The sequence below is a fragment of the Mastigoproctus giganteus genome, chromosome 13, assembly GCF_048544385.1.
Source record: "Mastigoproctus giganteus isolate SK-2022 chromosome 13, ASM4854438v1, whole genome shotgun sequence".
NCBI lineage: Eukaryota > Metazoa > Arthropoda > Arachnida > Uropygi > Thelyphonidae > Mastigoproctus > Mastigoproctus giganteus.
In genome coordinates this window covers 75757282-75774435 of record NC_143587.1, presented here as the reverse complement: position 1 = coordinate 75774435, position 17154 = coordinate 75757282, and the positions used below count along the sequence as shown (strand labels likewise).

At 37.4% G+C, this 17154-nt stretch overlaps 1 protein-coding gene across 1 annotated transcript; it reads left to right on the top strand.

The window, feature by feature from the left end:
• Positions 1 to 8649: 8649 nt before the first annotated feature.
• On the top strand, positions 8650 to 9162 carry LOC150076181 (protein ZBED11-like). Its single transcript, XM_090387279.1, has one exon. It carries the CDS (start codon positions 8650 to 8652, stop codon positions 9160 to 9162), a length of 513 nt encoding a protein of 170 aa, XP_090243405.1.
• Positions 9163 to 17154: the final 7992 nt, after the last annotated feature.

Below are 17154 nucleotides of genomic sequence, written 5' to 3'. Positions count from 1 at the left end.
TGATGTTACCAACAGCAAATTCTAAATGGGAAACATTCAAGGAAGTAATCAAAGAAGCTACTAGACTTTTCATACCAACAAATAAATAGCGTTCAAAGCTTAGACCTAAATGGAAGTCAGATGAACTGTTGATACACGTGGCAGAGAAGAAAAGCACATTGATGTACGTAAATTATCAGGTGATGCAGAAGCCTATGGTAGATATAAATTAGGCTCTAATCAAGTCACAAAGGAGGTTAGGCAATCTAAGGCAGATTATGAAAAGTCTCTGAGAAAGAATGCAAAGAAAAACAGCAAAGACTTCTATGCTTATATTAACAGTAAAACGAAGGAGTCGATTCACATTGTGCCACTTGATGTTTATGGGTTAACTGCTGATGACTGCTCTGGTTGCGGACAAATTGAATAGGTATTTTGCATCTACATTCACACATGAGGAATTATTGACGGATTCGGATGCTAGAAGTTTATCAAACTTTAACGAGGAGTTCAATGACTTTGCGATAACTGAAAGAACAAATTTTGAATGTCGATTCGCAACAATGGAAGGATCTAAATGATAAGCAAATATGCAAATTAACTAAAACAAATCATATTAAACGTCAATTTACAGCTCTTCAAAGAGACATTAAAGAAGCACAGATAAGAGGGGATTAAAGCAGATTTAGTGAAGTACAGCAGGATTTCAAAGGTTTTTTTAGTATATTGTAAAGTTCATTTTAATAAGTTTTTTCCCCGTAATAGTCTGATTTCTTTTATATTATAAATATAATTTTTTGAAAGTTTCTTTTATTAATATTTAATAAATTTCATAATGGTTCTTACAAGATCCGCCTTGAACACTTCGTCAGAAGGTACCATGAGTCATACAAAAATAGCCGATGGCGATTTCCGGGTGAGTCATGATTTTATCCTGTGGCATGTATTCCAAAGTCGACTTAGTGGATAATCCTAGCTCACTTGGAGATTCTTTTCTTTGTCACCATTGTAAGGAGTGCACCGATTTTAAGTTACAATTTCATGCATTGCTAGAATGTACTAGAACGCAGGCTAGAACAATCTGAGTCACTGAAAACACGGGTGCTTGTCCTCCAGAATAATGTAACTGGGAGCTCGCCAGGGACTCAAGACTCTAGCAACCTACCAAGTGATGCACTCCCGATTTGGGCCCTAGAACAGAATAACCAAGTGCAAACTACTCTGGTTCAAAAGGACTTAGTTTTATTAGGAGACTCCATTGTCAGGGAAACGGGAAATATTTTTGTAATAAGAATAGGTGGACTAGAACCAGGTTTTTGTCTACCGGGAGCAACTATTAATTTTTAAATCAACTAGATGATTCTTATTTGTATCAACATGTCAGGGAAAGTACTAGAGAAAAGAATACTGTATACCTCATCGTTACCCATGAACCAGATGACATAATAGGGCTGACAGTACAGGAACCAGTAGCAGGCAGTGATCACGGAGGTCTACTGTGGACGATGAAGAGAAATGTAGCAGTAGTTAAAGGCAAAAGAATGGGTTATAATTTCAGGAAAGGGAATTACGATGCCTTAAGGTGCTACATGGCCTCTATTAACTGGGTAGATATCTCACAGAGAGCATATACAATTGAACTTTGGTATACCTTTAAAACATTAATCACAGAAGCCTTGAATGCGTACGTACCATTAAAAAATTACTCCACGAGGAGGAGTCCAAGTTGAATGAAAAATAAAGTTGCCAAATTACTTGAGCAGAAAAAGACAGCATTGAAAGTTACAGAGCAATAAAAAGTACTGAAGCCTATAACAGCTACTAATTGATCTGTAATAATTCCACTGAAAGGGTTAGGCTGGCAAAGGCAGATTATGAGAAATTGCTGCAAAATAGAGGGGGGGGGTAAGGAATTCTTGGCATATATAAATGCAAAGAAGAGAAGGACAAACCAGATTGGACCCTTATGTAATGTACGTGGGATAGTATTAGACACCCCAGCTGAAGTTGCAAATGAACTCAACGGTTACTTTGCATCGATATTTACAGAAGAAAAACCCTTCACGTCAATGAGAAATTATGGGAGTGAATTTGAAAAAAATGTAATTAATGATGTTGAAATTTCATACGTTTATTTACTGAAAAAACTTTCGATCCTACAGGCCAGTAAGGCGCCTGGGGTTGATGGCATTTGCCCTATAAGCTTAAGGGAGGCGGCAAGTGAGTGCATTGAACCATTGAGGCTAATTATGAGAGCATCACTGGACTCGAGGGTGGTTTCGTTGGATTGGAAAAGTACTAATCTATCTCTAATACATAAGGGCGGTTCTAAGAATGAAGTGGAAAATTACCGGCCGGTTAGTCTAACTTCAGCAGTACAGGAAAAATCATGGAGACTACCATCACGGGTGGAATTCTGAAAGATACTCAGCATGGTTTTGTAAAGGGAAAACCATGTTTAACTAATCTAATTAGCTATTTTGACAGGATCACTCAACAGCTGGACTTAGCGAATAATTTCGACGTTGTTTATTTGGATTTCAGCAAAACATTTGACTCAGTCCCACATGAGCGGTTACTTTATAAGTTGGAATCACCGGGAAAATCCTTAGATGGATAACAGGGTGGCTTCAGGGCAGGAGGCAGAGGGTTGTGATAAATAGTTTTTCCTCAGATTGGGTTGATGTGAGAAGTGGGGTACCCCAAGGATCAGTATTAGGATCACTGTTGTTTTTAATTTTCATAAACGACATCGATGAAGGGATAGAGGGCGTGATGTCTAAATTTGCAGATGGTGTAAAGATTGGTAGAGTAGTTGATGATTGCCGCCAAGCAGAGCTTCTTCAGAATTACCTAGATAGACTTCAGAGATGGTCAGAAAAATGGCAGCTATGCTTTAATCCAGGAAAGTGTAAGGTATTGCACCTGAGGAACAGTAACCCCAAAATAACTTATACACTTGGTGAAGTTGAATTAAAGCCGGTAGTGGAGGAAAGGGACTTGGGTATTACGATACGATCAGATATGAAGTTCTCCGAGCATTGTAGACTGGTTGCAAGGAGGAGGCGGATAGGGGAAACCCTGGAGCTAGTAAAAATTTAATAAACTACTTTGAAAAAATACTTTTGGTTGCAAGGAGGGTCCATGGTGTCCTATCGATGATTTATCGAACAGTCGCTAGTAGAGATAAGGATGTCATAATCCCATTATATAAGGCTATTGTTAGACCACACTTGGAATACTGTGTTCAGGTATGGAGACCGCACCTAAAGAAAGACATTGTTCTTCTTGAAAGGGTCCAGAGACGGGTAACTCGCCTGGTGAAATCGGCAAAATGGGGTCCATATGAGGAAAGACTTCGAATATGCTTGGTTGCAGAGCTAGACACCTTAGAGGAGACTTGATTGAGGTGTTTAAGGCTCTGAGAGGCATAAGCAAAATGAATAAGGACAAAAAATTCACGTTTATAAATGATTCTAGAACAAGGGGAATAATCTCACGTTACAGAGGGAGATGTTCAGACTGGATTACGGGAAGTTTTATTTTAGCCAGCGAGTTATAAATTACTGGAATAAGTTGCCTACATGGGTGGTAGAGGCTGACAGTCTGGGAAAATTCAAAGGTCACCTAAAGGAGGAGGAAAATGCATAAGTTGTCCATTTCCTTTTCTCTTATTAATTTTTATTATTATTATTTTTATTTATGATATATATATTATTATTATTTATGATATTTAGAAAATATTTGCATATTTTCTAAATATAATAAAATTTTTCATTAAGTTTTTTTGTTAATTATCATCTATTATTAATTTGGTTTTATTCTTATTATTTTATTTTATGTAATTTTTGTTATTTTATTTTATTTTTATTATTTTTTGAGCTGGTGCAGCATAAGTCATAGTCTTCCTGCACCATGTGGCCATTACTAATACCAATACTAAATAAATGAAACAAAGAACGATAATGATAAATATCGTTAATTAAAATAATAACTGAAACTAAACAGAGATAATTAAACTTAACCAACTTGAAGAATACCGAAACTTGAGCACAAGGGAAAAAAAATTTATTTATCGCGTTATCTTAGACTTGAAGGTGTCCATTCCGCTGGTTGCGTGTGGCCAATTCCTTCCACAATGTACGGCCGTGGCTATTTAGCCAGCTCTATCCTCCCCGATTTTAAAACTAGCATGTCACAAAATATAGTTTCACACTGACTTTTGAAAATATCAACAGAAATTAAATTCTATTTTGAAAAATGCATAATTAATAGAAAGGATCTATTCTTGGGGCCCGTAACCCTTAGGCCAAAGTTTGGATATCCCTACGAAAGAATGTGACTCGTTTCATGCACTACCGTAGAGCATCAAGAGAAAACGCAACTAACCTTGGTACATACTATTTGTTTTGAGATACGGATAACACCATAATTCCATTTCAAGCATAATTTTATTGTTTTCCCATTAAATTTTCCTGAATTTAGCTGCAGATCGCCTGGCTTTGAGTTGGCTGTTAAGACGCCACCCTAAATTAGACAATGTTATATTAATATTAAATAAGAAGTTATATTAAATAAATATTATATTAAGTTATATTAAATAAATGTCACCAAAGAAGACACTTCATTAGAAAAATATAACAATATTCAGCACATGGGAGAGTATACTGAAATAAAATAGTATATAGTAATAGAGAATATTATGTATTAAACCTCTGATTCTCATATGCGAACTATTTAAACTTATTAGAGAAGCATACCTACCTCGATTGAGTTTGCCTTCTCATAAAAACACGATACAGTCTAGAAATAAAAATAAAAATGAATTATTTTGCAAATTTAATAATATTTGCATATTTTCTAAATATCATAAAATTTTTCATTAAGTTTTTTTGTTAATTATCATCTAAAATTTTCTTATTAGAAAGCTGGCATCGCTTCTTATTAATGAAATATTATTTATTTTATTTTCATTTTTTTCATTTTATTAAATTGCTGTACTTTGAAGACCCACTTATTTCGAAATGCAACGTAGAAATACTTTTTAGATATAGAGGCATAACAGGGAAGTGCTCTGCCCTGTTAAAACCATACCTGACAAACACATGGTGTGGTTTCCACAGGATACCAGTGATTGCATACCTAACGCAGTAATTCTCCTCAGATTTGTAAATTTTGATTTCTGCATTGAATTATCTCCTGCAATCCTATATCATTCGAAAAGAATTATATTGGACTGCGATGTATGTAAATATAAAGAGAATGGCCCAGCAATCCAATACAATTCTTTTCGATAACCCAAAGAATCCGATTCTTGAAAACAAACTGTGGGGGGTGGAAAACAAAATGATGATTTATATATTTATATAGCTCCTTTTTATTTATTCTTATTTCGTTTTTTAATTGTTATGTTCCCTATTATGTGTTTGTCCACTTTATTCTTATTTCCCCCACTTACGCATCTGACTTTGCTTCCAAGGAGAATTCCAGATTCAAGGGAACTTCTCTATTATTTATAATTCCCTTCGGAAAGGCTGAGTGTTCAGCATGACAAACAACACACACATTAATAAACAACAAAGTTTATTTACATACATATATACAACATAATATACAATTGAATAAAAAAACATGTAATATGCATGCAAGGTTAAGACAAGGATACCTTGCATATATTATTCTTATATTAACAATCAATATCCTATTTTCATTATTATACTCTGTGTTCTCACCATTCGGTTACAATACACTGAAGACCAATCATAACTTTCCTAAAGTCTCTATTTGTTATTAGTCTTTCAGTTGGACCAACAATTTTTCATTAATACAAACACTATATTCAATTATCTATCCTTTAAACATTCAAAGATTCTCACTATATCCTTACTACCCTACTAACATATTATAATCCTTTGAACACAATTTAATCTATTACTTACCTTTCATTTCTCTTGCATTTTACAATAATCTTTTTGAATTAATTAAACTCTGTTAGCATATATATAATTTACTTAAGAGATAATTTATCTATCATGTTACTTCTAGTGCTATCTCTGTTTTTCATTAATTAATCACTATGCTGTTTCACTAACAGTCCTTGTTAACTTACAGTACTTAATAACATCTCACCTACTTCTATCTTTTTTTTTTTTTTTCCTTTCCGGGGAGGTTCCAAGCTTTCCTGGCTCTCAGGGTACCTTCTGGAGATCTCTTTCATCAGCTACAACTGAATTTTCTACAGATGATTTTTAGGAACTCTTTGCTGCACTGGGACTGGCGTTCTTTCTCCACCTTATTCGGGCTACCATCCATTCGCTGCTTCCTTCCTTCTAATCGAGCTACTAATTCCGCATTTTTGCTCCTTTCTCTCGAGCTACTGATTCTGCGGATTTCGCTCCCTTTCTCTCCACCTTATTAAAACCTACCACAAGGAAAACTCATAGGGCATCTTACACTAACTCCTTCTCTACTCCACTTTATTAAAACTTATCACGAGGAAAACTCATAGGGCATCTCACACTAACTCCTTCTCCACTCCACTTTATTAAAACTTATCACAAGGAAAAACTCATAGGGTGCTACCCTCGTTTTTCCGCTCCACCTATTAAGAACTTTTTTTAGAAGAAAATTTCCCAGGGCGCTACCCTTCTCTTTTCCCACCACGACCAAACACTCAACTGTTAACTGACACATATTTCCTACCACAACAGAACAGCTATGGGTCCCCCTCTCTGTCTCACTTTCCCAAGCACCAACAAAAACTCAACCTAGAATCCCACTAACCCATTTTCCTAAACACAAGATCTCAACTATGGGTCCTTCTTCTCATTTTCCCAAGCACCGACAAGAATCTCAACTTCGTCTCCCTCCTAACTCATTTCCATAAACACCCACATAACTCAACTCGGGGATCTGTCTTTCTCCACCTTATTAAAAACACCTTCTCAAAAAAGAAACCTCACAGACTCCTCCACTTCCACTCCGGTTCTCTCTTTTTGTTCATCTCAATTTCTGTACCGCCTACATATGTCAAAGCCGCCCTAGTTTTCAGTTTAACCAATCTTACTCATTTTATCAACTTTCTCTCTGTTCTTATTTGCCCGTTTTATTTTCTCAAGCTGATTCCTTATTGCCCGATCTAACTTCTTATTTTAAGAAGTTTGTAAATTTTCTCAGGCTGTCTGTACCTTTGAAGTCAGCCGCTTATAGTTATACTTTAGCAGACTAATTTCCCACGATCAATAAAACTTTCCATCCCCGACAGCCAGACAGACTTAAATCTAATTCCCAGCATTTGTTCCGTTTTTACCATCTTGTCTCCTCTTCAGGTGTCACCGATTAAAGAAATGTCCCGACAGCACATGGTCCACCGCGCTATTGTTTACCAAAGTGGACACCTTCTACTAATAGCCGTTGCTACTGGTTTCTATTGTTCTGGTTTGCCTGTGTGAGCTGGGAGTCGAGTTTACCCAGGTCGCTAATAGCTTTTCACTTACCGCTCCCCTTGTATAGACGTTGTCTAATTTAATCCCTAGGTTGTAAGGTTCGCTCCCCCATATTGCCATATTATAAGTTTACTTTAAATCAATCTCCCTCCTCCACAAAATATTATATTTGTAAGATTTTACATCTTACAAAACGTCGGTTTCTGGCAGTTTGGTTTCTGACAACTTATTCACTTTGTGTTTTGTGGCGCGCTTGAGTCAGACATGCGTGTCACTCTTTCATGTTTATCACCTTCCAATACACTATTTCTAGGTAAGTTATCTTGCTGATAAAAAATGTAGGGCCATACTACTCAAACTATTCCTGTATCTGAAATCCGATCTAATGTTATGTCCGTTTTTTCTATACACTGCATTTTTTAGTCTTGTTTTTTTTACATTCTTTTTAATTTGCTGTTTCCTAGGTATTTCAAAGTTTTACTCCAGAAACCCTTCTGAAATGACAAAACGAGGATATGATGAGCAATACATAAAGTTTTGGTTCACATCCTTCCATGATCGTGGAGAATTAAAGGGACAATGCTTCTTAACGTTGGTCCTGTGCCAGAAAGTTCTCGGAAATCACTCTTTGCGCCAATCGAAATTGAAGCTCCGTTTAGAGAAGATGCATCCACAATATCAACATAAGGATGTGGACTACTTCAAGCGAATGGAAGAGAGTGAGAAGCGCCAGCGCTTGGATCAAAGTAGTTCATTGTTTCAGCAAGACAAGCGTCTTACGGAGGCTTTTTATGCCGTCAGTTCCTCAGTGCGCAACAGAAGAAACCTCGCAGAGACTCTGATCAAGCCAAGTGCTCTGAAGATAGTTCGTATTCTACTTGGAGAAGACGCTGAAAAAAATTCAACAAATTTTCTTTATTGAATAATACGATTCAGAGCAAGATTGCTGACTTGTCTAGCTACACAAAAGAACAGGTGATTGCTGAAATCAAAAACGCTGCATTTGGATTGTTCTCAATTCAGTTGGATGAATCCACAGATGTTTCATCCTGTTCCCAGCTTCTTGTCTTCGTTCGGTATGTGAAGGGTGATTCCATCAAGGAAGAATTCTTATTCTGCCGTTCTCTCGAAAGAAATACCAGAGCTGTGGATGTGATGGAAATAGTATCAGAGTTCTTTGGCCATGAGGGACTGAACTGGTACAATCTATGTGGAGTGTGCACCGATGGCAACCCCAGCTATGCTAGAAGCAAAAAGTAGCTTACAAACGCTTGTTCCAGATCGATCTCCAGGCATCATTGGTGTTCACTGTCTGATTCATCGGCAAATTCTTGTTTCAAAAACCCTTCCATCTCATCTTCAGGATGTTCTTGAACAAGTAAAAATTGTAAACTATGTGAAAAGCAGTGCTTTGAATTCACGACTGTTCAAGCAATTGAGCACAGAAATGGATTCAGAGCATAAGAACCTGCTCTACTACAGCAAGGTGCGTTGGCTATCAAAAGGCAATGTTGTGGCACGAGTGTTTGAACTTCGGGAAAAGTTGCAGAGTTTCCTACAGATGCAAGAAAAGCACAAACATGAAGCTTCCTTCCATGAAAAGCTGCGGGTCTTTCGCTGCACTTACCTTGTGGATATTTTTGATCAACTGAACAGACTAAATCTAAAGCTACAAGGAAAGGGAACAACTATCCTTCAGTTCATTGACACTCTCAGTGCATTTACACTGAAGTTTTAAAACTGGAAATGAAAGGCTGGATTCTGGCATTGCAAAGGATGTTGTGACACATCTCAGCTATATCTGAGAAGAATTTCTACAGTACTTTCCAGAAATTAGAAGAGAAGGACTGGCGCTCACGAGGAATCATTTTCTTGTTAAACTCAATGTCGTCCAGAATGACCTGCAAGGTGAACTGATTGAACTTCAGAATGATTCTCGATGCAGAGATGTATTTGAAGCTTCCTCTGTCCATGAGTTTTGGCCAAAAATGATGGGAAGCCACCTCAAAATTGCAAAGGAATACCTTCGGAAGTGCCTGCCCTTTGCAAAGACTTACTTTTGTGAATCAGGTTTCTTAACGTTGGTGCAGCTGAAGACAAAGGCTCGAAACCACCTTAAATATTAGGCAGATTTTAGATGTAAACTTTCTACAACAGAAATTAGGATTGGAAAACTGGTGCAGAAAATTCAGGAGAACATTTCTCATTAAAGTAGCTTCAGCTTAAACTGGTTTGAGTTTTTTTTTTTTTTTCTTTCCATTCGGCAGATGCCTGCAATGTTTTGTTTCACATAGAAATTGTTCAAATCAGAAACATTGTTCCATTAAGTACTTTTAAATTGAATTAAGTTGTGGTTGTTATTGGCATTTCTTTGGTTTCAAAAAATTGCTCAGCTATCAGCCCCCACTAGACCATGACTTCTCAGGTCAAAAGCCAGTTGGGCCACATAGCGAAAAAAAGTTGGAAAACACTGTGCTAACTCATACAGATGAAACGTGTACTGTCTCTTCGACACTTTATCCTCAATTTAAGTTAGTGCTGGTTTCTTTGGCTAGGAAGTGTTTACATATGCTGCTTAAGTCAAATACATGAGCCGCACGTGTTTCAGCATGTAATGAATACTCAGCGAGGTAAGCATCCCAGTTAAGATAACAGCGAAGATTGTTGGATGTAAATAGCATGCCTCAATGGTTTAACTTTGAGGCATGGTATTTAGCGTCCCTAATCTAAGGCCCGAGGCGTAGGGGTACCTTCAAACGATAGTGGGAAAAATTACTACTTTGGAAACTCTAAAATAAGGGAAATTTTATTTTCTAAAATACTGGCTTTCTACGCAGAGAAACAAACTTTGAATTTTTGGACACCACAAAAAACTAGAGGGAATTCTCACAACGTTAAAACATTTTTATTTTTGGTTTCCCTTAAGCAGGAACACTATGGTTTGAGAATACGCACACACAGTGAGATTTCGATAATTATACCACTTTGTAAACAGAATGGAATCGGAAAGAAACTGCGCCCTGAGAAAATAAAAGCTGAACCGCCTCAATGTACGTACATACAGAACTCGCTTACACAGAAAAATCTATTCTAGGTCAAAGTGGAAAAGTCACAGAGAGCCCAGCAGAAGTGGCAGGCTAGTTGAACAGGTTCTTTGCAACGACGTTCACAGTTAAAAGCATTCAACTGTTACATTCGAATCGCTGGATCAACGACAAAGAGTAAGACTTCTTAAATTAATCGCTCCGGGACAATTCCCTTGGACAAGAGACGTGCTAACTTCTCCCCAATCGAGAAAGGAGTTGCAAAAGAAGTGATGTACAACTATAGGCCAGTGGGTTATAGGACCTTCACGACAGGAATGGTATCCATAATGGAAAACAGCATGGGTTCGTGAAGAGAAAATCTTGCCTGACTAATCCGGTTAATTGTTGTGACGAAGTTATGAAACAGTTGGATGCAGTAAACAGCTCTGACATTATTTACCTTGACTTCAGTAAAGCGTTGGATACGTTTTTCCATGAAATGCTATTATATAAATCTGAGAGAACTGGGATTGATCCTGGTGGCTGGCTAAAAGATAGGAAAAGAGTGAATGGTCGTAAACGGACATTCCTTAGGTTTTATATTTTATTAATTACATAATTAATAAAATGAAATCATATTAATGTCTAATTTGTGTATGGAATCCAGTCAATGCCTGAATTCCAACCCGGAAACTCGTGTTTTTCGTCCAGAAAAACAAGAAAACCACGTGCAATTTACAAACATAATATTTCCAGGTAGATGAGGTAATTCTCTCAATAGCCCTAAATGACAGTTTTTTTTTTAATATAGCTTTCTGTTTATCTAAATATGCGGGATAAGAGATCTTTTACCGTATACAGTATAATAAAAACAATATACAAAAATCATAAATAATTAAATAAATAAAATACATATCGATGATAAATAATTAATTAATAAAAATATATTTATTTATTTAAAATGAGAGTCCCAAATCCAATCTTGCACTAGATACCCTTGCTCAGCCCTGATAAGTGATGTATCGTGTGGATTTAAATATATTATTTATTACAAAAAACCAAATTATGCTGATGACCTTTCCTCTGTTTGCAAAATTATTGATTCAAATCAATGAATTTGGACAAGGATCAACATTATGTTATGACGCAACGCGCGTAAATTTATAGATAAAATATATCATTTCTGAAATAGGCAAATTGACTCATCCAAAGATGAATCATCCTGTGACACGTCACTGTATGCACCATGTCCCTGAGCTCAGGGGAAAGAAGGCCAAAAGGAAAAACAACAAATGAGAAAGTTTCATAAAAAAATAATTAATTATACTTTACCATCTCGTGAAAAGATACTACTAGTCTCAGGCTAAACGTGAATGATTATCCAACAGACAGGATTGTACACCTGAAGAGGTATTATCACTGAAAATTTGGCAGTACTCACAACGGGCTCGTTCTCTTCATGAAAGTGTTCAAGGAAAGCAGTTCGTAACTTACCTGAAGTTCTGGGAGATTATTGGCAACTTGAAATATGTTGTCCCACTGCATCCCATGCGCGCTATATGAGATTCAAATCTCCAAACAACAGGAGTAACTCCATTCAGAAAATATTGCTATATCCGTTAAGTTTACAGATCGTAATGAATAAATTTCCATTGTCCTATATGGCGAGGGGAAGAGCTATTAAAAGGAACTGGGAAACTGCTGAATGTCTAAAAAGATACAGAGCCCCACATGTGTATGGGCATTATACCTGCAAAGATAATCTGACCACCTCTTCAACGCGGCACCGTTCCAAATATTTGAATAGGCACATTTTGCCCTTGTGCCGCTAAACCTTTACACCACCACCACCGCCTCTTCGACAACAATTCCTTTTCATAATGAATGTGAACTGATTTCGGATCTAGACTACCTTTCTGTAGGAGGGGAGGATATAACGATGATGTGATATGTGGTTGACAGCAACTGAATTAATCCCATAAAGCACAGAGCATTTATTTCAAATTCACTCGGGTTCCATGATTCACTCTCGATCGTTATATGGAGGATCGATCTTCCCTTACATTGTTTGGAATTGAGATTCAGGTACTTCCACCCTCCCTCTCCCCCGTACATATCCTTATATGAGTAGAACCTGAAACCACCTAAAACCATATATAAATTGCAACCTTCTCGTGTGGAGGAATGCCCTTCAGAATGCCGCAGAGACTCCTCATAAACATTATTAAAACCCGATATAAGTTCTGCTTATCAGGCACAAGGCTCATCACACATTTTTAGGCACGCATAGTTTAACTTGCATACTTCAAAAAGGCTTGTTTCACTCATACGTTCACAGATCAAATGTTCCTTCGTTGTATCAATTATTTTGCAAACCGTTGGTTTACTTTTTGTCGTCAATAGTTTTAATTTTTGTACAAAGTATATCAGTGCATCAAAAAAGAATTTATATTGTAAATTGATATGACCTCAACAATTTCAGTGATTATAACATGTGTATCTTAGTTTTCACCTATGACACACTTGCTAACCCTAACTGATATATTTTTTTAAAATCTATATAAATTAGCATTAATTGCTGTGCTAAAGTTTCGCTTTCTAAATCCAGTTAATTTTATTATTTAACATTTTGTCTTGTTTATAAGATGCAACAGAATAAATAGTGCATACTTTTTTGGCAGCTTCCTTTGAATTACAGGCATCCTTAAACATTGTGTCGATATCTTTAGCAGAGTCTTTCATGTGAACCTTTGCGCAGGATAATACGACAGCTTTATCCTAAAACAAAGGAAAGAATTCAATTTTATCTATTACAGCAAAAAATATCTAAATTATACGATTAAATTATATTCCAAAATCAATTAAACTATATTTTATGGACAAAAATTTGTAAATTAAACATTTTGAGAAACATGTCATCGCTGCCCGTTACAAATTCACTAAAATTTTTATTTTGACTCCAAGAAAAAGTATTAGTCCTCACGGCTTGCGGTGTGGTTATAACTGATATCTTTTAATACCTTGTGTAAAAGGTTTGATTCGAACCTCGTCTATGCAGAAGGAACATTTATGGGCTTCTTTCGCATCGCTCGGGGCAGAGTTAGTCGAACTCGTGAACGCGTTGCATCGATTTTGATCCTGGAAACTAGGGTTTGACAGAGTATAGACAAACAAAATCAACAAATACAATAATGAGGACTCATGGATTTAGTTAGCACAATCAATGAATTAATGAAGACTACAGCTATTAGCATAGTAGCCAGCCAACAACAGACAGTGTAGACTTTCAGATTGTCTTGCACACCATTCCTCCAATGGATGACGGATTTTATCTTTCTTTTTTTTTTTTTCATATTTATTTTATGTTTTATATTTTGTTATATACTGTATATACTTTTTTTTCCTGGCCTTTGTCCTTTTGTTAAAGGTGGTATATTGCTGGTGTCCGGGTTTGGGCTTCCCTTGTACGGAAGCGCTGGCTTCCACTGGTCTTGAACTCTACCAATGGATGAATTTTTTTATTTTTTTTTTATTGGATGATCCCAAATCTACTATGGGCATTTAGAAGGAGATAGTTGAGGTCCGCGACGGTTCACGCTTTATTGTGGCTCGCCTCCTTGTAATATAAACGGGGCTCTGGAAGTCTTTGCAGGTGGCTTTCCTGCTGGTAAAGTGGCCAGAAACAACAAAATAACACACACTACACAAACATAACATTACACACATTGTTGGCCTTTTTTATAGAATTCTGTTTCATCACAGTGACCACGGCAAATTAGAACTAACGTTGAGGAACCACATTACATAAGATACTATACATGTCTACGTGTTTTCCGATAAAATGATAACGATCTTTCAGAACACCTGGATGATTCATTCACCTCATCCTTCTTATTAGATTAAACCTTATCAATGGTTCTTTAGCATCGAGTCTCTTCACTTAGCCCAGAGCGGTTTGCTGACATTAAACCATTAGGTAGGGTGGCAGCTAATTAGTGTTTTAAAGTTTATTTTTCTTTAGATTAATTTATATATTGTCTGGCCATTAAAATAGAGAAAAATGAACTCCGAAAGTTGTGATAGTTTATTAAATTAGTACAAATTCAATAAATCTGAACTAATTTAATCTATCGATTTCGCAAGTATCCACGTTGTGTTCTTTAACTAGCTTCAGATTCTACTTTACAGAACATATATTACGCGGTTATTATAGTTTGCGAGTAGGGGTCTCTAATACGGCTTGGTGTGCGTACTTGCAACGCACAGTACACCTTCTTTGATCAACTAGCATGTTTGCATTAACTTCTGATGTATTATCCTGGCGACATATAAGTGTATTCCGTTTGGGTGATGACGCTGATATGTTGGATTGTTTCTGAGACAAGATGGCATCGCCAACTTGTATCATTTGTCACGCTGGGATTCTTGACGTTGTATTTCCTGTATTATTATTATTATTTGAGAGTAAATAGAGGAGTACAGCCACGTAGCATAAGTTTAGTTTCCAATCGGAAGTTTCATTCCGATCTACCACTAGGTTGTTTGTTAAGATTCGATACTTTTATCGTTCTAAACAAAGTTGCTACTATGGCCCTCCCTACATCCCCCACTCTGCTGTCTAATGATGGAACCGGTAAGTACCGGAATCGATCAGAGCAGTACCTCGAGATTTTCATGGATAACGGTGTCGCCATTTTAAAAACTATATTAGTTATTTTAGGTTGAATATGTGTACAGTTGTATTGCAAAAAAGGAGGATGTACACGAGCGGTGTGACCGTAACTGGAGAAACCACACTTCTTCTGACAGTTGACAACGCAGAGAAGCTTTATTTTAGAAGCTGTTTCAAATATTGAGATAACCTGCGTTTGAAACGTTTCTCCCTTTCATAAATTGCACTATTATTATTTGGATATATTCTTTTAACACATCAGTTAAGAATGTTAAAAATAATGTTGATATTATTGTCAGTAATTTTGATTAAAAGTACTTATGAAAATGTCAGATTTGTGATACTACTATGGCATCCAAACCAGGAACACTGGTGCGCAAAACTTAAGAACCAACACTATTTCTAAAGGTTACAACCACAAAATCAAACGAAACAGCCTGTGGTGATTTGCATAACTGTAGCCGTTCAGTAGAAAGCTGGTGCACATGCAAAAATTTGAATCGTGATGAGAGGGCTCACATGAACAGATAAAAGCAGCAGCAGTTCAGCAGTTATGTGCAAATTACGAAATGGCCAGTAGACAACATCTGGATGACTTTACCCGGGGTCGAATAATTGGGAAGCTCGAGGAAAGTTGAAGTGCGATGAGTGTGGCTGTAGAATTCCGTATCGACCACAGCATCGTCTCCCGTGCGTGGTCGGCCTTCAGAACGACAGGTACAGCTGTTTGAAGAACCAGTGGTGGTCGTCCACGAAAAGCAACGCCCAATGATGACCGCTATATACTCCTACAGGCCAAGAGGGACCGACACCAGACAGTGAGATCCATTGCAAACCAGCTGAACAGGACGCAGGATATCACAGTTTGCTCTGGCCAGGCAACTCCACAAATGTGGACTGTTTGCCCGACGGCCAGTACGCTGTGTCCCTTTACCACCTGCTCATCGGAGACAGCGTTTACAGTGGTGCATCGAACACAATGACTGGACAGCAGCCCAATGGAGTAAAGTACTCTTTACTTATGAGAGTAGATTCAGTCTCAGCAGCGATTCTGGACGTCAACTAATCTGGAGAGAAGTTGGCACACGGTATCACCCAGCAAACATCACTGAAAGGGATCGATATAGCAGTCGAGGTGTTCTTAGATGGACGTACACAACTCCAGATACTGGAAGGCGGTACTGTAACCGGTGCACGCTACTGTACTGAGGTAATCCTTCCCCATGTACGTCTGTTCTGAGGTGCCATTGGCCCCGAGTTCTCGTTTATGGATGATAACGCCACACCACATCGCACTGCAGTTGTTGATATGCTTTTGGAAAGTGAGGACACTGTTCGTATGGATTGGCCTGCCCGTTTCCACCGATCTAAATCACATCGAACACATATGGGACGCTCTGGGACGACGCCCAGCGGCACATACACACCCACCAGAAAATGTTCACTAGTTGAAGATTGTCCTGATGGAATGAACGATATTACAGCAAGAACTTATCAACTACATTGTTCTAAGTATGGACAGGCGGTGAAAACCTGCACCGACATTAAGGGTGGCCATATCTCCTACTGAGGACCACCCTTTTTTCCCTTTGTTCCATCTTTGGCAATGATGCATCTGTATCATGGCAGCCAGTGCTATGTTTCCATTTTTTAATAAAGTTCCTCTGTACCGTTTTGTTTCCATTGTTGTGTCAATGTTGTTTCCTTCATCGAGGTTCCTTTGGTATGCTTTTCCCATACCCAGGCCACTACTATGAGAAGCTACAGGTGAAAACTTGACTGGTCCTTAAGTTATGCACACCAGTGTATAACAGAAACCGGTTAACGGTTTTTCTTGGAATTTTCTGCAAATCGAAAACTCGTACATATTCTTCGGTTAACCGGTTTCCGATATTTATATATATATTTTTTTTATTTTTTTTATTTTTTTTTATCCTTGAGAGTATTGTTATTACAGTGCAATACAATTGATAGTAGTCGTAGTAAAATGATGCAAGAAAACAAGCTTATACAGCACAATCAAAAAATAAAT